Source organism: Polypterus senegalus, chromosome 1 (assembly GCF_016835505.1).
Source record: "Polypterus senegalus isolate Bchr_013 chromosome 1, ASM1683550v1, whole genome shotgun sequence".
NCBI classification, from domain to species: Eukaryota; Metazoa; Chordata; class Cladistia; order Polypteriformes; family Polypteridae; genus Polypterus; species Polypterus senegalus.
In genome coordinates this window covers 28,150,751-28,174,695 of record NC_053154.1, presented here as the reverse complement: position 1 = coordinate 28,174,695, position 23,945 = coordinate 28,150,751, and the positions used below count along the sequence as shown (strand labels likewise).

General features: G+C 39.9%; 1 protein-coding gene across 1 annotated transcript in view; it reads right to left on the bottom strand.

Annotated features, from left to right (window-relative positions):
• Window positions 1-23,945, bottom strand: part of ndrg2 (NDRG family member 2) — a 292,176-nt gene that overhangs the window by 130,352 nt on the left and 137,879 nt on the right. Inside the window, exon 2 of the mRNA XM_039745196.1 lies at window positions 2,503-2,600. Within this exon, the coding sequence (XP_039601130.1) occupies window positions 2,503-2,577 (75 nt within the window). The 5' untranslated portion in view covers window positions 2,578-2,600. The remainder of the gene's footprint in view (window positions 1-2,502; window positions 2,601-23,945) is intronic.

The following is a 23,945-nucleotide window of genomic DNA, read 5'->3' as shown; positions in this document are numbered from 1 at the left end:
CTAAATAACTGTCAAATTTTCCTTTTTTCAGCCCTGTAATGGACTGGCACCATATCCCTTGTTTGTTCCTGTCTTTCACCCTATGCTAGCTTGATAGGCTTCAGCCATCAAACCCCTAATCTGGTTTAAATGGGTTAGAGAATGACATGAAGCTGGTTTATTTTCATTTAAAGATGTAGATATTGGGCAGAAGAATCTATCCATTATGTAAAAAGATTTTTTTTTCATGCTAACTAACTAGCTTTAATGTAACTCTGCAAAACAGATCAATGAGTGATTGACACTCATGTGCCCAGTGAGGGCTGGGTGGTCTTTTGGCCTTGGAACCCCTGGCAATTTTGTTTTTTTTTTCTACAGCTTAGCTAGAGATTTTGTTTTTAATCTGACCTTATCACCGGACTCATCTTTAGAGACTAACTTATATCATGACATTGTATATTAGGGATGCTACTCTTCTACTAATTATATACCTATGTTTAATAAGATTATATAAATTTATTTTTTCTTTGTTATTTGTTTATTAATATTCTTAGCTAATCTTACTTGGTTTTTCTTTTCTTCCAACTTTCCCTTTGACATCTTATAAAAGCACTTTGAGCTACAGTGTTTATATGAAAATGTGCTACTGTATATAAATAAATGTTGTTGCTGTTGTTGATGTGATTTTCAGCAGTATATACAAAATGAGTGAAGTGAGGTTTCCCAATGATCTTTGTTGGCTCAGAACATTATGGGAGAGACTGACACAAATGTAAGGTTGTGTGCTTATGCTCATGCTTGGTGCAAGAGGTCTCAGCACATGTTAGAAAGCTGTCTTCTAGATCACAGTACTCCCCTTTAAAAGCTGGCGTGCACGGCAGAGCGACGCAGGGCAACAACTACTTGAGTTTTGATTTGCTGTTGGAAAAGGTGTTTGTGGGATATGTTGATTCCATCGCATTCATACACATGGCTACACTTTCTGGAAAGTTTAATAAAGGACATTACTTTTTACTTTCTAATCGAATATCTCATGGTGGCTGTTTAAAATAAGTGAAATGGTGAATAAAGGAGAAGAGAATAAGCAGTCCGTTGGTATACCAAGTATATGTGATATTTATGAATTACTTACCAAATTTTATCATTTATTTTGCATCCCCTCTTGCCATGTATCACAGACCCCATTTTGAAAAACACTGTACACCCTTAAAAATAATCGGTCCTTTGATGGCATTTTGTAGTTCTTTACTGGGTTGTGTGGTTCCTTGTAGAACTATTGCTTGCATTTCATTCTGGAAAGGGCTCTTTGCATATGAAGTTGATTCTTTGTGCTTTGAAAAACGTCCTCATATGTAAGGGTCGGGGGGGGATTGAAATCTTTAATGTATGGTAGGCTAATTAGCAGGACACTAACACATTAAGAAAACCTGGACTAGGTCTGCAGCTATGTAGAAAGAGTCCTTTTACAATGGTATTTCATAAATCTGTTATCTTCTATTCATAGATATTGCGTGTAGTCACCTACAGATCTAAATAAATGAAGGTTCTTTCAGGAACCATCATGTGGATGGGTCTTTTGGGAACAAACAAATGGTTCCCTTATGGCATCACTCTGGAGAACCACTCTGGCACAATTTATTTTTAAGAGTGAACTACAGACCAAAAATTTCTGTTCTGTCCACATATCATCCCTTTCAAAGCCCAAAAGCACCAATTTATTTGCAAAGACCCCTGAATGAAAGGGTTCTTTGTGAAGCAGTGATTCTAAGAGGTACCACAAAACCCAATAAAGTGCTATTTAAGAACTATTGTTTTTAACACTCTGATGCAAATGGGAGGAAGCAAATCTTGGCAACAATCGTTGTTCCTTATTAAAGCAAGGCAACACTGGGTGCTGCATCAACAGAATAACGACTAGGCGGAGTAAAAAAACACACGCTGTTAAGCTTCCTCTACAATTAGTGCTGCCGCCTCACCACACCAGAAGACTGGCCTTGAATCTCATCTGTACTCTTTCTGTGTAGAGATTGTAGGTTCTGCCTTTGTCTGCATGTTTTTTGAACACATTGATTTTCTTCTCAGTCATAAAGATGTAGTGATCTGATTAATTGATTCATTCACATGCAGTCACACAAAGTTAATAGTCCCAACACCTTTCATTTATTCATTGTTTCATCTAACAAACCACCTAGAGGTGAACCCCTCAGTAATACAAACAAGATGCAATGCCAATTATTAATCATTACAATTACAGTGGTTTTACCTTTTTACAAAATGTTGGACTTTTTCTTCCAAAAATCAGAAACAGAACAAAAATTGTGGATACAACTGAGATCACTTATGGTGAATTTAAAAACTAAAGATTTTTATGATAGGTTCAGTATCCACACATCTTGTGTACTGTAGAGTACATGAGTTTTGTGTTATTAATACAGACTAAACATTAAATTAACACGCCAACACCCTGATAGGGGTACACTTCATGAATGCAACTGTATCATTAATTAAAGAGCAACGTCTCACCTTCACTGGGTCCATCTGCCCTGGGAGTAAAGGCTTCTCCTCAGTAATGGCGATTTCCTGCAGTTCTGTTGTCATGGTGACTTAATCACTGCCAGACTCTGCAAGAAAACGAAAAAATGAAGCAAGAAATGTCATTAGTAACCTGCCAATGGACCTCATTCAGTTATGGCAAACTGTAGCCTTCCTGTCTTGAAGCTTGATTTTAAATGAGACCCTGACCCTAAAACATGCCAACACTACAACATCAGTCATAATATCTACATAATGGCTTCTGTTACTCTGTTCAGTATTTTCATTTCAACTCTTTTACAAAGCTACTAATTAGGCCCAGGGTTGCTGGTCTCTCAACTTTAGGTAGGTGACACAGTGGTTAGTAAAACTATTGCCTTACTTCTCTAGGGAAATGTATTCTTTAGCAATGTGATGTTGTACTATGAGAGTAGCACCATATAAAGGCTGACTGACTGACTGACTGATGTGAGTTTAGAGTAAAGCGCTTTGTGATGGTCTACTCCATAAATAGTGCTATATGAAGACTGAATAATACTTATTGATTAAACTGTGTTGTGGAGATGGACTTATGAGGTTTCTAAACTCTTTTGGGGCTCCCCCTGACGGGATGAGATGCTGAAGAGCATCCTGAAGCACAATCACCACGTCTGTGGTTGCCGGGGCACCTGCAGGCTCCCAGTACTGTAGCAGCCTGCCGTGAAAACAAATCCTACAAGATCACGGTCACGCTATGAGCGCCTGCCATTGATGGGTGATGCAAGGAATATTGTAAATGCAGGGAACAGTATTACTTTGCCATTAACCTGGTCACGACCCTGCCTGATTGCTGTGTCTGAGTATAGGAGAGTGGTAGATCCTGCTACAAAAAATAACCGTGCTGTTCCTGTTTCAAGCTGAATAAAGCTGGTTTTGCTAAAGTACTGAGACTCAGCCTCGTGTTTTGAGGTGCAAGACAGGGATTCACATGTCACAAACTCTTCAAATGGTACTACATAAAGATTGGTTGACTGATTAATAAATTGGTTTGATTCTGGCTGCATTACAAAGCACTTTGTGGTGGTATATTCAATAAACGTTGCTGTAGAATGACTGAATGATTGGGTGTTTGATCTGCATTTAATGTAAGCACCTTGTGATGGTGTTCTTTACTTTTGGTGCCCCATAAACATTACATGATTACTGTAGGTCATCTGTATTCATTGTAAAGCACCATGGTGTTACTCTTTATAAAAGATGCAATAGAAATATTGCCTGATTCACTAATCTGGGTTTTAAGTAAAACAATGGTAATGATAAACTCAAAGTAAGGTACTATATACAAATTAATTAACTAGTAAGACTTTAGTTTAGGTACTGCAAAAATGCATCTATTACGCAAATACTCTTATGTAACAAGACCTTAGCAAAAGCTTTGTTTGGTCTTCATAACACTTGTAAAATATCAGTAGATCAGTTATTCATGTCTGTGCAGTGTAGCATATTGACATGATGGGAAAATTACATGTTAGTATGATGAAGTCATAGATCTTAAACTAAATACATAACATCAAGAGAAATGTGTCTAAGATACGCCACCTCAGACCACTCCAGAGTGAAGTAGGACACAATGCAGGGATGAATGAACACTTTACTAAAGCTTTGTGTTATGAAGACCCAAAGAAGGCTTTGTTAAGGTTTTGTTACATAATAGTAAATGAGTAATAGATGCATTTCAACAGTACTTACACTAAAGTGTTACCGATTAATTAATTGGTTCATTGATCAAAGTTCAATATCCAGCTAAGTTACAATATGCATGGAACTTCTGTGTCTTCTGGGCTTTTTTTACGATATCACAAAGATACAATCATATGAAAAAGTTTGGGAACTCCTCTCAGCCTGCATAATAATTTACTCTACTTTCAACAAAAAAGATAACAGTGGTATGTCTTTCATTTCCTAGAAACATTTGAGTTCTGGGGTGTTTTCAACACAAAGACTTTTAGCAAAGCAGTATTTAGTTGTATGAAATTAAATCAAATGTGAAAAACTGGCTCTGCAACAATTTGGGTACCCTTGTAATTTTGCTGATTTGAATGCATGTAACTGCTCAATACTGATTACTTGCAACATTAAATTGGTTGGATTAGCTTGTTAAGCCTTGAACTTCATAAACAGGTGTGTCCAATCATGAGAAAAAGTATTTTAAGGTGCTCAGTTACAAGTTGTGCTTCCCTTTGACTCTCCTCTGAAGAGTGACAGCATTGGATCCTCAAAGCAACTCTCAGAAGATCTGCAAACAAAGATTGTTCAGTCTCATGGTTTAGGGGAAGGCTACAAAAAGCCATCAACTGTAAGGAATGTAATCAGGAAATGGAAGGCCACAGGCACAGTTGCTGTTAAACCCAAGAAAAATACAGGAGCGGCATATGCGCAGGATTGTGAGAATGGTTACAGACAACCCACAGATCACCTCCAAAGACTTGCAAGAACATCTCGCAGCAGATGGTGTATCTGTATATCGTTCTACAATTCAGCACAATTTGCAGAAAGAACATCTGTATGGCAGGGTGATGAGAAAGAAGCCCTTTCTGCACTCGCACCACAAACAGAGTCGCTTGTTGTATGCAAATGCTCATTTAGACAAGCCAGATTCATTCTGGAACAAAGTGCTTTGGACTGATGAGACAAAAATTGAGTTATCTGGTCAAAACAAAAAGCTCTTTGCATGGCAGAAGAAGAACACCGCATTCCAAGAAAAACACCTGCTACCTACTGTCAAATTTGGTGGAGGTTCCATCATGCTGTGGGGCTAGTTCAGGGACTAGGAATCTTATTAAAGTCGAGGGTCCGATGAATTCAACCCAATATCAACAAATTCTTCAGGATAACGTTCACACATCAGTCACAAAGTTGAAGTTACGCAGATGTTGGATATTCCAAGACGATGACCCAAAACACAGGTCGAAATCTACAAAGGCATTCATGCAGAGGGAGAAGTACAATGTTCTAGAATGGCCATCACAGTCCCCTGACTTGAATATCATCGAAAATCTATGGGATGATTTGAAGCAGGCTGTCCATGCTCGGTAGCCATCAAATATAACTGAACTGGAGAGATTTTGTATGGAAGAATGGTCAAAAATACCTCCGCCCAGAATCCACTCATCACAGGTTATAGGAGGCATCTAGAGGCTATTATATTTGCAAAAGGAGGCTCAACTTAGTATTGATGTAAAATCTCTGTTGGTTTGCCCAAATTTATGCACCTGTGTAATTTTGTTATAATGCATATTGTATATTTTCTGCTAATCCAATAAACTTAATGCCACTGCTGAAATACTACTGTTTGCATAAGGCATGTCATACATTAAAAGGAAGTTGCTACTTGAAAGCTCAGCCAATGATAAACAAAAATCCAAAGAATTAAGAGGGGTTCCCAAACTTTTTCATATGACTACAGGTGAGCTACACTGATATTTAAATGAGTGTGGATGTGCATGTGAGTGGACCCTTCCGTGACTCACCTGGGACTGACAACGTCACCTGAATACATTTTTCTACCTTCTAAATAGCAGCAACAGCACTTTGCAGTTTAATCTCCTTTGATTTCCAAAGCTACACAAGTACTGGTAACAAGCACTAAAGCATGCTTCACACAACATGACTTTTTATGCATAGTCTTGATTTATATAACCTCACGAATATCACAGAGAGGTGCAGACAGTTACAGTGCACACCCATTACTATCAGTTGTATAGTGTGACAACCCCAGTGATTAATTGACGGCACTCTTAATATTCAATGCAACTCTGTGCAACACATTGTGACAAAATCAAATTGGTTTGATTTTCCCAGCAGCACATCACAAGTCAAGGAGGTGGGCTCTTGTGTCTGTAAGAATTATCATCTAATAATCATTAATACATGCCAGTATAACAATTCTGGATCTGTGAGAGAAAAGTTGCAAAGGTATCAGTGGCTTGTCAGTATGTTTGAAACCTTTCTGAGTACAGAGAAAGTGTGTGTATGTGTTTGTGTGAGAGAGAGAGAGGTGACCAACTACCAAGCTCTCCGAGCAGCACTCGCAACCTTCACAACACTCACTCTCTATTTAAAACCATCAGCATGTGTACTGGTCATGGCAGAGTCTCAGATAATATTCTGGCTTAGCTGAATTTACAGAGTTGGGGAAAGTGATGGCAGATGGTGTTGCCTTTGACTCCCAAGAGTAGTGTGGGACAGAGCCAGTGCATTTGACAGAGAAAAGATAATGGCAGCTACATGGACGGAGACGTATAAGATCAGAGCAATAGCTTGCCTTGTTAAGGGAGAAATACATCATATTTCAAAATGGTTTTGGCTACCAGTGTCTATGATGATCAAATGTCAGGAGAATAAGGACATTAAAAAAATCTATCAATATATTTTTTACATACACATGAGACCAATGATGGCCTGTCCAGATTTCTAGTCACTCTGGCTACCTCGTGCATTCCTGTTATGCGAATTTCATTCCCTTCCATCTTGTCTGCATTGACATAATTCACTCAATATAGCACCACAGTGGAGTGGTAGGTAAAGTATGTCGAGCCAGTATAGTATCTTAGTGAGACAATGATTATTTGCAAGGCACTACATACAGTTGTTGCTAAAATATTGGCACTACTGCAGTTGTCCTAATGATGCACCAAATCCTTCATAAAATGTATCGGGTCAGGTCAGGTCAGGTTGAGGAGCATGCACTGGTATAGCACGTGTCCAACATCCACCACAAAACAAAACATCTCGGGATCCTGTTTAGCAACCCATGCAGACATGCAGTCCAGTCCCACCCTCCGGAAATGACCATCTATCTGCCACAGCCAGGTGTTATGTGGGCATCCCCTTGGCCTTGTCCGGCCGCTTGAGTCCTCAACAATGAGGATCCTGTGAGCCGGATCAACCTCAGGAAATCACACCACATGGCCATAGTGGCGTAAATGACGCTCCTTCACAATGCAAGTAATGTGCCTCATTCGGGACTCCGAAGAGACACAGTACCGAAGGAGTCCAGTCTTCATCTCAGGTCACTGGATAGCATCCATGTCTTGCAACCATATAGCAAAACAGGAATTACTAGGAGTTAAAAGACTTGGACTTTCATCCATTTGCAAAGATATCAGGAGGGCCACACACTCTTTTCCAGCGACCTCATGGTCCCCCAGGCTCTTCCATTCTGTCTACTGACTTCACAGGAAGAGTCATCAGAGACATGAATGTTGCTGATGAGGTAAGTAAACCTCTTGACAAGGTCGACACTCTCTCCGCAGACAGACACACTACGTATGGCTGTGCCCAAGAGTTCATTAAAGGCCTTGATCTTGGTTTTATCGAGGACACTCGTAAACCCAGACACTCAGAATCCTCACTCAGTCTCTCAAGAGCCCTGATCAGAGTCTCCATTGCAATCACAGCAGTGGTCTCATGATCTCTGAGAGTTCTCATGGATTGCAAATGTGAATATTGGCAGAGTTTCTTTGCAACCTTTAGCAATTTTCATAAAGAGTTTGGCTCAGTTGTTCGAGCTGTGGGACATCTTGAGACTTTGTGGGATCCCCTCGAGGTTGCTGGATATCATGGCCAGGCTGTACACTAGTACTGTGAGTGCTGTGCAGAGTGGAGGCAGAACCACTGCATTTTTCAAATTTGATTCTGGGGTTCATCAGGGGTGTGTATTTGCTCCTACTCTGTTCAGTGCTCGCATGGACTGGTTGTTGGGCAGGGTCGTGGGGTCCAGCAGCTAAGAATGCATCTGTTGGTGAAGAAAGATTCACTGATCTTGACTACGCAGATGAATCAATGGAGGCTCTAATCAGGGCTCTCGAGAGACTAAGCAAGGAGTCAGAATGTCTGGGTTTACGAGTGTCCTGGTAAAAACAAGATCAAGATCTTTAATGAACTCTTGAGCACAGCCATCAGCAGTGTGGGGGTCATTGCTTCCATCTACTCCCTAAGTGGTTGACTATAGTGCCATGAATTCTTTACTTTTCTGACTTTTCTCTGTGCTGACTGTGGTACACAGAGGCACACATTAAACACAACTCAGATCACCTTTTCTATATTTCAACTGGTTGAATATGTTTTTACATTGCCATTTTATGGGAGAATTGAAAAAATGTAGCAGTACCAAAAATTGGCCACAACTATATATTTATCATCATTCCAAACAGTATTTAATATACAACTGAAAATAGAAAAAACACATTTGTTTTGTTTGAAAACCTGCTATGAGTCAGCAGTGGGAACTGACCAGAGAAAAACACATAAATTCAAGTCCACAATACAAACTTTGAGCGGCCAAAAAAAACCCTGAATCTGCTATTCGGCTGTTTTTGCCTAATGATATACCCTGGGTGGATCTTTTTATCTTTACTCCCACTTCTTTTGTTATTGCTCTTGATGAACGTTTTGGATGATTTCCCACAATGGCAGAGACTTAGACTGTAGACTTTCCATGCAGATGTCGCTTTGTCTCAGTTTGTCTCGCCTTTGTGATCTTGCCAGAGATGCTTCTAATTCAACTGGGTGAATCATCATATTTACACTGAAATTTGAAGATTAAGTGCTGACTTACAATAGAGTATTCCCCATATTTTGACGCGACTGGATGATTATCGATTGACTCTTACCAATGCAGGATTAGTAGAGTGGGGCTGACTGTCTTCAGTTTGTACAGCTTGAGTTTATAGGAGGCCTGGCAGCAGTCATTTATAATGAGATTTTTTTTTCTTTGATTCTCATTAGGTAGAATCCTTTCTTCAATCAACTAGCACAAGCTAATAGACACAGAGGTGATTAAAAAGAAATTGCAGACAGTAGGCACATGCTGCCCACAGCCCCTGCAGCCATGCTGAAAGCAGTTAAGGGTTCAGTTGACCTTTCTCTTGAAATCGTTTACCGTTCTCGAATGATTTAGCAACCAATTTTAAAGAAATCACGCAGAACATTTTGTTACACCTATACAGAGATTATTGCCATCTATACATTTTCTGGCTTATTTAGATAGATAGATAGATAGATAGATAGATAGATAGATAGATAGATAGATAGATAGATAGATAGATAGATAGATAAGAAAAGCTCTATACAAATGACAGCTAGATTTATAGATAAGGTTTTCTACCGGTACCATTTCTACAATAAATGCTATCCCACTGCATTTTACTCTTTCTAACCTCTAGCACCGTAATTCCACAGGTGCTGTACACTTTGTGATTTTGAGATTTGCTCAGAATGTGTCACTGGCAGACATTGAACCTTATGGTTTAAAGTCCAATGGCTTATCCATTATCCATCCACACTGCACCAGTTATACAAGGTTATCACAGAACCTTGACAAAATCAAATAAGCAAAACTCTTTTACTAAATGCATTATTCATGCATCTGGCTTTCAGCGCACTTTGAAAACAGAATGAATTTTCACAGATTGGTTGTTATTTATGAATTTCTAAATGCCAAGTGCACATTGATATGCTGTGTCTGTTTCCCCTTAAGTAAAACTAGGGGTTAGTATCTTGACCAGACTGCCCTCATCGAGATTTGCTCAAGTCGGTGTTGTGTGGCATTGGCACATTTCTATAAATTGTTTAAAAATTAAAATTCCTGTTTGCAATATTCAGTAATCCGCAGTAAAAGAAAACATAATGTAGCCAACTCTTTCAACAGTATCATGAGAACTTAAAGTGGTTAGCAGCCTGTGTGCTAAGAATTCCACCAGCCAAAAGTTGAGCGCCAATCTAAGACCATCTTTCAAAGTTTCTGCACATAAAACAGTGGGGTCTCCAGTCTGGCTCAGTGAAAATTTGCAATTTTTTTAGTTGAGCTTACAGTCTAAGCTTAACTTTACCTTGTAAATGAAATTCTTATTTATATAGATTTCTTTGTCTTCAATTACCACACTGAGTAGTCTGGATTTAATTTCAGGTACACTCTTTATTAAGATGCTCACTCCAGCTTTACTTATATTACTTGCCTCTTTATGCCTTTCTTTTCCCTTCTTCTCCTCTAAGTCTATTTTCAGCAGGTAGAATGATGGCACAGTGGTTAACAAAGCGTATTCATGGCCACAGGAGGTTTTCTCCAAATAATGGAATGATGTCTGTCTGTGTAGAGTAGGTACACTTCCTTGTGTCTGCATGTTTTTATTTTCTCAATGTTCTCCATATTTCCTCCTGTATCATAAAAAGGCCATGTGAGAGTGTGCAGAAGTGTGAGCTATTATTGGAACACTCTTATTCAATATGTGGGGAGCCAAACCCACAGCGGCAAAAACCATTTCATTGTATATTGCAGGACAGTAAGGCAGACTGGGCTATTTAAGATAGACGGATGGCCCTAGTGTGTGCTTGGTGTGTGTCCTGCGGTGGGTTGGCACCCTGCCCAGGATTGGTTCCTGCCTTGTGCCCTGTGTTGGCTGGGATTGGCTCCAGCAGACCCCCGTGACCCTGTGTTCGGATGCAGCAGGTTAGAAAATGGATGGATGGATGGATGGATGGATGGGTAGATAGACACTATAAAAAAGGATCATGCTTTCATATGCATGCCGTGTCTTTGATAGTTATATGTATGTAGTACTAGGGTGTTGTACCATGTTAGCCATTATGGATGTAGTGAGAAGTCAAGCAATTCATTAGCTAACTAAAAAGATTACAATATGCAAGCTTTCGAGGCAACTCAGGCCCCTTCTTCAGGCAAGATGTGAGGTGTGATTTTGCTTGACTTCTCACCATAGTTATATATATAGATTTTATAAAATCTCTTTTTAAATAGCTATTCTTCTGATACAGTACACAGTTTCTTTCATATGAAGGTAATTTTATATACAGTACATATGTAGTACATAGCAGATAGATGTACAGCTTCCCCGCATGCATGAATGTGAAAACATGGCATGTTTATTGTCACATGTTAAATACCGCTGCTCCACTCTCCATTTGCACCAAAGCAAAACTGCAAACAGTGATCTGCTCTTGCTGGTTCGATTGTGTAACAGGGGCCAAAATTCACAAAAGGCATTCTGCACAGTACTGACACAGTGTTTTAAACTGGTAGAGTTGAAAAATGGTCAAACAAGTGTTAACCATCATGAAGGAGTGGGATGCCTGTCCATATCCAACTAAAATGTTGAGGAACTCTTTTCAATGATTTGTATAAACCAACACACACAAATTTATACACATCTATACTGATAGTCTTGATAGAGTCATAGAGAGACTGAAACGGAGACATGACGATTATCTATCTATCTATCTATTTATCTGTGTATCTATCTATCTATCTATCTATCTATCTATTTATCTTTGTATTTATCCATCTATCTATTTATCTGTGTATGTACCTATCTATTTATCTGTGTATCTATCTATCTATCTATCTATAGTCTTGATAGATTCAAAGAGAGAAAGACTGAAACAGAGACATGATGATTATCTATCTATCTATCTATCTATCTATCTATCTATCTATCTATCTATCTATCCTGATAGTCTTGATAGATACAGAGAGAGAGACTGAGACAGAAACAAGACATCCAGAGCCTGTCCTGGCAGCACTAGGTGCAAGAAGTGAAACAGGCCTGGACAGGGTGTCAGTTTGATTCCTCTATTCCTAGTAGTATAATTTTTTTCAGAATGGTTCTATCCAGTTCAGGGATGCAGAGGGCTAGCGCCTATTCCAACAAGAGTCAACCTTGGATATGTCTGACACTCGCATTTCCTCTTTCAAAGTCAAGCTGAACAATCTGATTGCTCTGAGGGACCGGACACACACACACACACACACACACACCTTAGTGGTTTATTATATGGTAAACAAAGGGTACATAACTGTTTTGGGGAACGTGACAGATAGAAGAAGGCAAAGTTCAGCAAAGTTATTGGATGTCAATTGCCCATTTCAAATCTACTGTATACTAACCAGCTGTTTTCTGCGTCAAATTTTCATTGTTGGGAATATCTCCTGTCAGAAATGCTTCTTTTACGGAGGTGAGTTTGTCAGTGAATGCCAGATAATGGTGCTGTAGCTTCCTTATATAGGACCTGGGGTGAAAGTTGTGAGATTTCCATGCAAAATCTGGAAGTGACCGTCAGAAGTCATCATACCAGAGCCTTATGGTTGCTCCCTGTGTACAGATGTGCAACTCTATCTATCTATCTATTGTAATAAGAATGAGTTGGAGATATCATAAAGACTTGGGACAGCCACCTGTATATTATTTTCTCAGCTGAGAAAGTTGCTTTTCTTTTGTAGCACGATATGCTTAGGTCAGAGTCCGTAACAGAACTGCCTGTATGGAGACAAGATGACAGTTTTAACAGCCCGTAAAGGAAATGACATCGTCAGTGCAGGAACTGGGAGTGTTGTCCTCGTGCCTGGAAATTACATCATCTTTGGAGCTAGCAACAGGAGGATTTCCCAGGAAAGGTCTGCAAGGGACTGAGAGAGACAGTCAGTAAACTCCGCCACCCCCTGGTCTGGCGTGGAATTACTATTGTTTAGGCCCCGTGTGGGAAACTATCTATCTATCTATCTATCATCTCTCCATGCAGATATCTCTGTTATTTATTAAACACAGTCACCTATTTACAGGAACATTTTGTACAATGATGTTAACAATGTATATTATGCATTAGGGCAATTGCTGAATGGGCAGTACAGTGACACAATGGTACCCCTGGTCACTATTTTTGTGGAGTTTGCATTTTCTTCCCAAGTTTGATGGTTTTCTGGCACCTCCTGAAACACCAACATCCTGAAGATCTAAGAGGCTGCCTCTATACAGGCCTGTGTGAGTGAGTATCTGCGCGTCATGCAGGTTTCTTCACCTAATGATACTATGATATGCAGCAGCTCCCCGTGACTCTTAATTGGTAAGCAAGTTATTGACTTTATTGATCCTGAAAAGGAAAGTTACATTTTCTGCTATAAACATGAAACATAATACAATGAGAGGCTTAGAGAAGAAACCCAAAGGAACAAAAGCCAGACCATGTCAAATGTTAATTAAATTTTGGCCTCCTTAAATAACACTTTGGGCATGCTTATCTTGACAGTACAACTCCTCTTTTTAAACCAACCTGAGTAAAAGGCCACAAATGGATTTAAGTGACATTGTGCGTATAGATTGGGCTGGCATAAACCCAGTGGGCCAATACATACACTATTTAGCTATCATTCAAAATGCTGACCATTTATCCATTGTTTACAATAAAGAAACTACTTGCCCCGCAGTCATAACAGAACCGGACTGACTGTAAAAGAGACTTGCTCATTTATCGCTGATAAGCTCTAGTGATTGAGGCAAAAGGTGTAATAACAGAATTAGTTTCAAACATGTGGCATACAAATGAAAAAAAAATGATCATAATATTTGGCACAGCACATTCATTACATGCACAGTAACCGCAGACACTCAGTGTCCACTTTAATAGGTCTACCTATAGTATGTACAGAAGTACTAAATTCTTCAAGTTATGGATTCACCAAGGCTCTGGAAACCTTCCTGAGGATTTCTGCTCCATGCTGAACTGACAACATTACACAGTTCATACAGAATGTTTGGCCTCACATTAAAGCGATGAACTGCTTCATTGCAAAGGTGCAGCACTGGACTGAGATCTGTGGACTCTATAAACAGCTGCCTTAAATTAAAATTCATTGTTATGTTGAAGGAAACACTTTGAGATGATTTGTGCTTTGCAATGTGGCACATTATCCATTATCCATCTTAAAAACTGTAGACTGGCCATAAAGGGTGAATACGGGCAGCAACAATAATTAACCTCTGCTCCTTAGGGACAAGCTGACTGAGATGGGAGTAGACTCACACCTGGTGGCATGGATCGTGGACTATCTTACAGACGGACCTCAGTATGTGCGTCTTGGGAACTGCAGGTCTGACATTGTGGTGAGCAACACAGGAGCGCCGCAGGGGACTGTACTTTCTCCGGTCCTGTTCAGTCTATATACATCAGACTTCCAATACGAGTCGGAGTCCTGCCACGTGCAAAAGTTCGCTGATGACAATGCTATTGTGGGCTGCATTAGGGGTGGGCAGGAGGAGGAGTACAGGAAGCTAATCAAAGACTTTGTTAAATGGTGTGACTCAAACCACTTACATCTTAACACCAGAAAAACGAAGGAGCTGGTGGTGGATTTTAGGAGGCCCAGGCCCCTCATGGACCCTGTGATCATCAGAGGAGACTGTGTAGAGGATACAGACCTATAAATACCTGGGAGTGCAGCTGGATGACAAATTGGACTGGACTGCCAATACTGATGCTCTGTGTAAGAAAGGTCAGAGCTGACTATACTTTCTTAGAAGGTTGGCGTCCTTCAACATCTGCAATAAGATGCTGTAGATCTTCTACCAGACGGTTGTGGCAAGTGCCCTTTTCTATGCGGTGGTGTGCTGGGGAGGCAGCATAAAGAAGAAGGACGTTTCATGCCTGGACAAACTTGTTAAGAAGGCAGGCTCTACTGTAGGAATAAAGCTGGAAAGTTTAACATCTGTGGCAGAGCGACGGGCACTAAGCAAACTCCTGTCAATCAAGAAGAATCCACTGCATCCACTGAACAGTGTCATCACCAGGCAGAGGAGCAGCTTCAGCGACAGACTTTTGTCACTGTCTTGCTCCACTGACAGACTGAGGAGATCGTTCCTCCCCCACACTATGCGACTCTTCAATTCCACCCGGGGGAGTACATGCATTTTTATTACTCTTTAATTTAATATTGTTTTTTGTATCAGTATACTGCTGCTGGATTATGTGAATTTCCCATTGGGATTAATAAAGTATCTATCTATCTATCTATCTATCTATCTATCTATCTATCTAGGCAGACTGTGGCACTTAAATGACGCTCAGTTGGTTATTAAGAGGTCTAATGTGTACCAGGAAAACATTCTCTACACCAGTGCTTCCCAAACTCAGTCCTGGGGTCCCACTGTGGCTGCAGGGTTTTGTTCCAACAAAGTTCTGTTTTTAATTGGACTCCTAGCACCATTAGGTGAGCTGTTATTTCCTAGTTTCTGTGCTTTGGAGTCAATGAAGAAATAACAAAACTAAGCACGTATAAGGGGATAGATTTTTTTTTTAATTTTTAACAATTTTCAGTCTGATTTTCATTCTGCTTTTCCAGGTGTTCTGATTGTTTAATTTATTATTTACTAATTAGTGGGTCTGACGTTCAAGTTACTGCAGCCTTTCATCATTCAGTGTTGTTTACGTGGCTGTCAGTTCTGTTTGTTTTAATTATCATTATTAGGATACAGGAAGGGTGCAAACTGCACAAAAAAATAACAAAAGAATAGGACAACAACAAAAGAGAGGAAAGGGTTTAAAGCAAAAATAGAAATATTTCTAAATCTACTCTATATATATAAAATCCTAAGCCTAAAAGTGTAACAATTTTGTGCAACTATTTTATGTGACTTTTTATGTCACGTTTTTTGTCACGCTTTAAATTGGACTTATTTTAAAACCTACATATTATGTTTGGTATCATTCTTTTCAGAATTTAAATGTGATGTTGTTAGATTTTCAGTTTCTTGTTCAACTTTTAAATTAAAAACTAAAAAATATTAAGAACTCACATCCCGTGATACGAGAATTTGTGCCAAGGCATGTAACCAAGTCCGGGGCCGGAAATAAAAGACAAAGAGTAGGACAGCTGCTGTGCAGGCTTTTAAATGTTCAAAGCGCCACGCGAGATGCAGATCACGCGGCATGTCAGCAGCAGCAGCAAGCCAGCAGCTGATCGAGCAAAGAGGAGGTAAAAAAAAAAACTGTATTTGTTTCACATTGTATCACCATTTAAGAGGGGGTTTCGGAGAAGCGACCTCATTTCCTTGGGGTGTGTTCAGCCCCCCTCTTCACAACATGAGTGGCAGAGTCGAGAAGTGGCTGGCGCATAGTGCAAGCCGGGGGAGTTGGTGAGCAAAGTGAGCAGGGGGAAACCCCCTAGTGTTTTATAAATGTAAAAATCATACTACTGTGCTTTTCTAAAGGCAGAATAAGTGAAGAGAAAAAGACCATCTAAATAAATGAGATCAATTATTATCACTAATTGTGAATTGGCTGGAATAAAAACCTGTAGCCACAGTGGATCCTCAGGACTGAGTCTGGAAACCACTGCTCTACACCATTGCACAATCATTATCAGACTGGACTAAGAAGGATCCACAGATGCACCCTTAAGTTTGTGCTGTTTATCCCGAATTCTGTCCTGATAATCTGCATGCGACAAATCAAATTTAGATATGTCAGATGAGTGGGCAAGTCTTATGGTTTTGGTGATCCAATGTACAGTTCTGAACATCATTGTTGCCGAGACCTGTTATTCAGGCAGTTGTGGCCTTCCTGTTACCCTGAATGTGGCTGGCCAGACCTCTTTAATGTCTCTCCTTAAGAAGACGGGTTCATCCTCAGAACTGCAGTTCACTGGCTATTTTGGTTTGTCGTCCTCTTTTCTATAAAGTCCAGAGATAGTCGAAGTGAAAATCCCAAAAGCTCAGCCATTCCTGTGCTACTGGATACATCGAAAATGGCACCAACAATCATACCATGGTCAAAGTGGCAACCTACATTAAAAAACAGATGTACCAAATAAAAAAATATACATCTTTTTTTTTTTTTGCCTACGTGCAGTTGGTAAAATTATAGTCCAAGCCAATTCAATTGCCTTGTATGACTGTGAGGGTGTATGCATATGTGTGCCATTTAAAAGATAGGGCCATTCCTGTACCCAAAGCTGCTAGCACCAACTCATGACGCTTCGTTATATTAGGTGGGTTCAGGAAATACACTGCTAGAAATAACAATTTATTTTGAAAAGGAAACCCTTGAGAAAATTCCACTGAATGGCTGAACCAACCTTTGCATGTTGCCAAACAGCTGGAAGTAAAGAGTTAACCTGACTCGGGCACCGGTTGTCACGAACGTCTCTTGAGATTGCTCACAGCCCAATGTGAAAAACTACTGATTTTATCTAATGAGCAGAGAGTTGCCTTTATTATTGATTTTTTAGTATTATCCATGGTTACAGAGGAAAGCTAGGAATTAGTTAAACAAACTTGGATTAAATGTCACTGATTTTGTCCCATGACAGCAGCCAACAAAGCAACTCTTTCAGCTCATATCTGATACAATGGCACTGCTTGAAAAATTACAGGAAACACGAGTGATAAGCAGGGCTGTTGCAATTAACCTGGCTGAAAAACGAAAAACCTTCTTTTAGTAAAATTCAGTTACCTTCTTTTTTTAACTGAAATGTTATATAAGGTCATAGGACTGAGAATAAACCAAAAGATTTATTTGAAAGACAATTAAAGCAAATTTTATATCATACAAGTAATTATGTTATTATTATGACAGGACAGACAGGATAAAAACAGTTTTGTGCAAAGTCAAATTTAAAACATTTGGTTGTATATACAGTATGTATATTATATCAATGAAGATGTGTTACATGGAAGAACTATTATAAAGTAACAGATTTTTTTTTTTTAAATCTTCCTCCTTCAGTCACTCTTTAGTTTTCTGAGCTCATTTTCCAGAGCAAAGCCACAGGTAGCCACAGGCTACACGTACGGCATTAGGTACAAGGCATCACAACGCTCAGTCACACCGAGTTTTTTAAAGACCAGTAATGGCGGACTGCACGATAACGTACAGTGAATACACTTAAACTTAATAGTTTTAATCCTCTTTCTCTGTACGTTTAGCATTTGTTTGCTCAGAGGTTGATGGGCTTGCTGCTTCCTGAGCAGCTCTTCTTTTCTCCACCCTAGCGGCCCACTTCTTCTCTTCTTCTGTCGGCATCTTTTCATTTTAAAACTGATTAAGTCAGTGTTTGTGTTGCAATTACTTAGTATGTTTTTCTTAATTTTCCACTTAATCTGCCTCAAGAATGATTTAAGATATGAAGAGGTAGAGGAAGTGACAGCGAAGGTGATAGGAATGAGAACGGCGCCGTACGCATGTGCTGCACGGCCGGCCTGCTGCACGTTGCAGAGAGTTGATTCTACAATAAAATAAAATAAAAATAAAAAAAGGAATAAAAATCATCACCCCGAAAGCGGACAGTAGAGGTCACGTAGTATATGTGTACTATATTCCAGGTCAATAGGTCAAACAGTTTGAGAGCTACAGGTGATAGAAAATCCTGGACAAACAAACAGACAGTATCGTATTATATAAGAAGATTAATGTAACTTACAATACAATACAATTTATTTTTGTAGAGCCCAAAATCACACAAGAAGTGCCACAATGGGCTTTAACAGGCCCTGCCTTTTGACAGCCTGCCAAGCCTTGACTCTCTAAGAAGATAAGGAAAAACTCCCAAAAAACACCTGGTAGGGAAAAAGAAATGGAAGAAACCTTGGGACAGGCAGTTCAAAGAGAGGTTGCTGGGCGTGCAGTGGGCGCTAAAGAGAAGGGGGTCAACACAATACAATATACAGAAGTAATCCTCAATACAGTATAAAAATGTATGGAGTAGAATATAACAGTAGATGATATCAAATAATATTATTTGGATTTGTTTACAGTCCTGGAGACCTCAGCCCTCAAGCTGCCTCCCCCAATTGGCTATTCCACAGCGGGGATAGCGCTGTGCCAGCCAATCCGATGAAAGGACCCCTCTACCCAACGATTCCTGTGATCCTCCTTCAGTGATGACTTTATCTTAGGCAGGGAAAACAACTTGTGACTATGAAAAGTTAATATTTCTTTATATTTATATAGCGCTCTTCTCATTATTCAACGCGTACACACTTTAAAAGGGTAGGTTGGAAACAGAGCACATGTCTAGAGTTAGGAATCTGCAGCAATAACCACTGCAATAATTTGATGACCTTGTGCATAAAATATAAAGTAATACCTCGCTATATCGTGCTTCGACTTTCACGGCTTCACTCTATCGCGAATTTTATAGTTAAGCATATCTAAATATATACTGCCGATTTTTTGTTGGTTTGCGGATTAAAGCAGACAATTGGTCTTTTTAAATATGGTACATGCTTCCTCAGTAGGTTTGCCCAGTTGATTTCATACAAGGGACGCTAGAGGCGGATGGCTGAGAAGCTGCCCATTCAGAGCATGCGGTTAAGTTCCTGGGTGCTGATTGGCTCAACGATGTTTACAAGCATTCAATTCCGTTTTCCGTTAGCCAGCATCTCATCTCGCTCATTCAGCATCAACGTGTTTCGCTGTGTAAAGAGTTAACTTTTTGATGACGTCAATGAGCTGTTCGATGCCCACTCCGAGCCACTGAGCAATGAAGATTTGGTCGAGATGACCAAGTCAGCGAGCGAGGAAGATAAGGATCAAGATGACCCAGCACAGGAAGACGACGCCAAGAATTTCTAAACCAGTATCTGTGTGTTCAAGTGCTGACTGCCCATAAGCACTCAGCTAGAAGTACAACGCATATAATCCAGCTACGTCATATAAGGAAGGTGTTTCGAACCTCACAAACAGAAGAGAGAGTCGTCTGTCTGATGTCTCATGTTTTACGTACCATGACAGAATGGAAAAAAGGCCCAAAACTGGAGATGAACTCGCTGTACCTGGAAAGCACTCATACAGCTTTGGCTCTGACAGTCGGCATGTTATTCACTGTCAAAAAAGGGATGAGCTTGCAATGATTTAGAAATGTGGAAAGGAAAGTCATCTAAAGTTGTGTAATATATCACGCCATGTGGTTGCTAGTCATATAAGCTGACATTCTCAGCTGACGAGATCAGCAACTGCAGTTTTACTTTTGATATCTCCTCTAATAAGAAATCGTACAATATGTCACAGGTTTTAGACTGAGGAGTTATCCTCTTGGGCAGTTTAGGAGAAGGGTGTATAGCGTTGCTGCTTCATAGATTCAATGCTCTCCCGTGCTTAGTCATTGTCTATGGGGTGTCAGAACATTGTCCCATATACCCAAAGATGATTACACTAACTAGTGGCTATACAATAGCCTGATTGCGGGTGGTTGTTTAAGCGGGCCCAGTCTAAGACTGTGACCTGCCTTGTGCTGAGGTCTGCCAGGATAGTCTTTAAGTCACTATGACCGTGAACTGCATTAAGTGTAGTTGAGCTTGATAGGTCTTAGTCTTATGGCTTCTATGAGTGACTATGTTCTAAAATCCAGCAATTAGGGTTATTGGCAACTAAAGGGTCTGTGAAAGTAATTGTGTCCTGTAATGCATCTGTCTGGCTTCAGGAATGGTCATGGGCTCCTTCCTGCCTTGTGTCCATTAGTGTAGAGACAGACCTTCAGCTTCCCTTAGCCCCAAGCAGATAAAGCAAGGACTGAAAATGAACAGATGAACAAATACAAGCCTTCTCACTGTGAGGAGTTGATTTTGCTGAAAGTATGATAACAACAGCTCTTCTGAAGCTTCCATTAATGATTAATTAAAAACCTCAGGCTGCTGCCTTTAACTGAACTCCTTGTTAACTTGGCTGGCTTGTTTAGGCTTTTTATCAGGCAAATGAAAAAATACACCTCAGTGCGTGATTAACTTCGGCAAGGAATTTTTAATGAAGTGTATTGCTCTTATTGCCTTTGATGCACAGACTATTCATTTTCTTTATTGATTTCCATCTTGATTTTTTAAATTACTTTCCTGTTAAGTACTTGCCAATTTAATTGATTCTAAATTGCATCTTAAAAAGGACAATTATAAAAGAGCAGTCATAAACACAGATGAAATAAACCTAAAAGAGGAGCCTCTCATGCAGTGACAGTTCTGCCCATTTTGCTTTTCATTTCGAGGCTGGTAAAACAATCCAACAAACAAATAAAGCACCACAGTTAGAGATAAAAAGGGAAAGTGCAGGAAAACAGAAACTGTTGGCTATCTATTAGCCGGCACATTAGAGCACATCTAAAATAGTTTAGTTATTAAGAAGGCTTGAGTCTAATTAAATATAAAGCAAATTAGGAAATAGTTTTACCTATAAAGTATTTTTTGGGCTCATTAAGTTTTTTAGGGGTGGCATGGTGGCGCAGTGGGTAGCACTGCTGCCTCTTAATTAGGAGACCTGGGTTCGCTTCCCAGGTCCTCCCTGCGTGGAGTTTGCATGTTCTCTGTGTGGGTTTCCTCCCACAGTCCAAAGATATGCAGTTTAGGTGCATTGGCAATTCTAAAGTGTCGTGTGTGTGCATGCCCTGCAGTGGGCTGGCACCCTCCCCGGGTTTGTTTCCTGCCTTGCACCATATGTTGGGTGGGATTGGCTCCAGCAGACCCCTGTGACCCTGTAGTTGGAATATAGGGGGTTGGATAATGGATGGATGGATCCGTTTTTCAGTTTGGTTTCCAGAGGGAACTGCATGGTTTAATTACTTTAAATACTTTAATTGCTGACAAAGGATTCCAGAGACCGCATTCAAATCCTGCCTAACCACCCAATGAGGGCATTTAGTCCCGCCCCTTCCAGTTTGTGCCCCAGTGAGGGCTTCAGTTTGTGCACCATAAGAATTCACGCTGCCCATCATTTGCACAACAACCAACCCACCGGATGGAACTCCTGTGATCAACCTTTAGCATAACAGCCTAAAAGCTTGTTATTTATAGTTTTGCTCAAAGGCTTTTTTTGCTTTGTTATCTAAAGATGTGACTTTTGAGCCAGCATTAAACGGGACGATGTGCATGATGTTCCAAATTTCCTGCACCCGACCACAAATACCTTTGTATATTTAATTTTTATTTTATTCCCAGTCTTTTATCAGCTGCCTGACTCTTATATTGGTGTTAAATTCCTGAAATATTAATTCAGCTGTCCATCCATTTTGCGATCTTGCTGTATTGATCACTGGGTACCAGGGTAGGCCTACATCTTCAAGCAGTTTCCTTTCTTTTACATAATCTTAACGAGTCGAGGATTGTTATGTTGTGTGCCTGTGACTGCCAGTCATGCAGCGTGACATCTTAGCCGTATTGGTCTGCAACAAGCCATGTCAAAATCAAACAGGTACATTTAGGTTCTTTTGTACAACTGTAGATAACCAATGAGCACTCAGCTGGACGTGCAGTGCACACAAAAATAGGTTTACCCGATAAGTTGTCTGTTAAAATGTATTAAGCTTGGGATATTCTGAAAATATCATATTGTGCTTATAGGTTGTGAGTGTTGTATTTCCAGGGTTTAAATCCATGTTTTCTGACTTTATTTTTTCAATTTTGAGCCGTTGAGGTATGCTAATGTTACTTTTGTTTGTTGTTTGCTTTGTTTTACATGCCTGTGCTATATTTCATGTGTTTTGTGGGTGGGGCTACCTGCCAATCACTAACAAGAACTGCCCCTCACCCTATAAATCTGGAGAGTCTTCCACAGTTCCTGGCGGTTCACTTTTGGATATGCTAGGAAGTCGTAACTTACTGTGATTTTCTGGATTTTCGCCCTTCTGCTCTATTAACTGACCTTCCTTTGGATTTTGGCGTTAGGACTTTCTTTGTCTGGGATAGCCTTCCTGGCAACTCCTTTATGTCATTTGTACTCTTCGGAGATTCATAGTGTGACAGAGCATTTTGTGTGAAAATAAAGTTTTTATTTTATTTAGATCCCTCATTAATAGCTGGACTGCGGTGGGCTGGCGCCCTGCCCGGGGTTTGTTTCCTACCTTGCGCCCTGTGTTGGCTGGGATTGGCTCCAGCAGACCCCTGTGACCCTGTAGTTAGGATAAAATGGGTTGGATAATGGATGGATTAATACCTGGAGCTTGATAGTAAATCCTAGTGTGCATTTTTGAAAGTGTCTTTGGGACTTAACATACTTTGGGTCTCCTAGTTATGTCAACAGTGAGTCAGCCATATAATGTGTCACTCCCTGTGATTCCTAGTCATGAAATCAGTTATCCTGAAAATGAGATTAGATCTGACAACTGCAGACATTAAGGTTACAGTCACCAAGTCATGGGGCAGTCGTATAATCCGTCATCCCATCTGATTCCTAGAGGTAATCTAACATCTCCAAAAATAAGATGACATCCGACAACTGCAGTCATTAAGTTTGATATGCTCTACAGCCAACAATTGTGTGGTAGGCTATGCCTAACGGAGAATATCATGGCATAATGGGATCAATACGGGAATCACCAAAACAGACAGATAAATAGATCCTCATATCTATCTACTGTAAATGAATCGAAAAAATGACAAGATAAAGTGTTGGAGAACCACCTGGTATCCCTGTATAATGTTAAGTTTGGAGTAGGACTTTAAGAAAGTTGATCAAATAATATTTGGTATAGACGTCTTGTCAACAACAACAACATTTATTTATATAGCACATTTTCATACAAATAATGTAGCTCAAAGTGCTTTACATGATAAAGAAAGAGAAAAAAAAGACAAAGTAAGAATTAGAATAAGACAACACTGATTAACATAGAATAAGAGTAAGGTCTG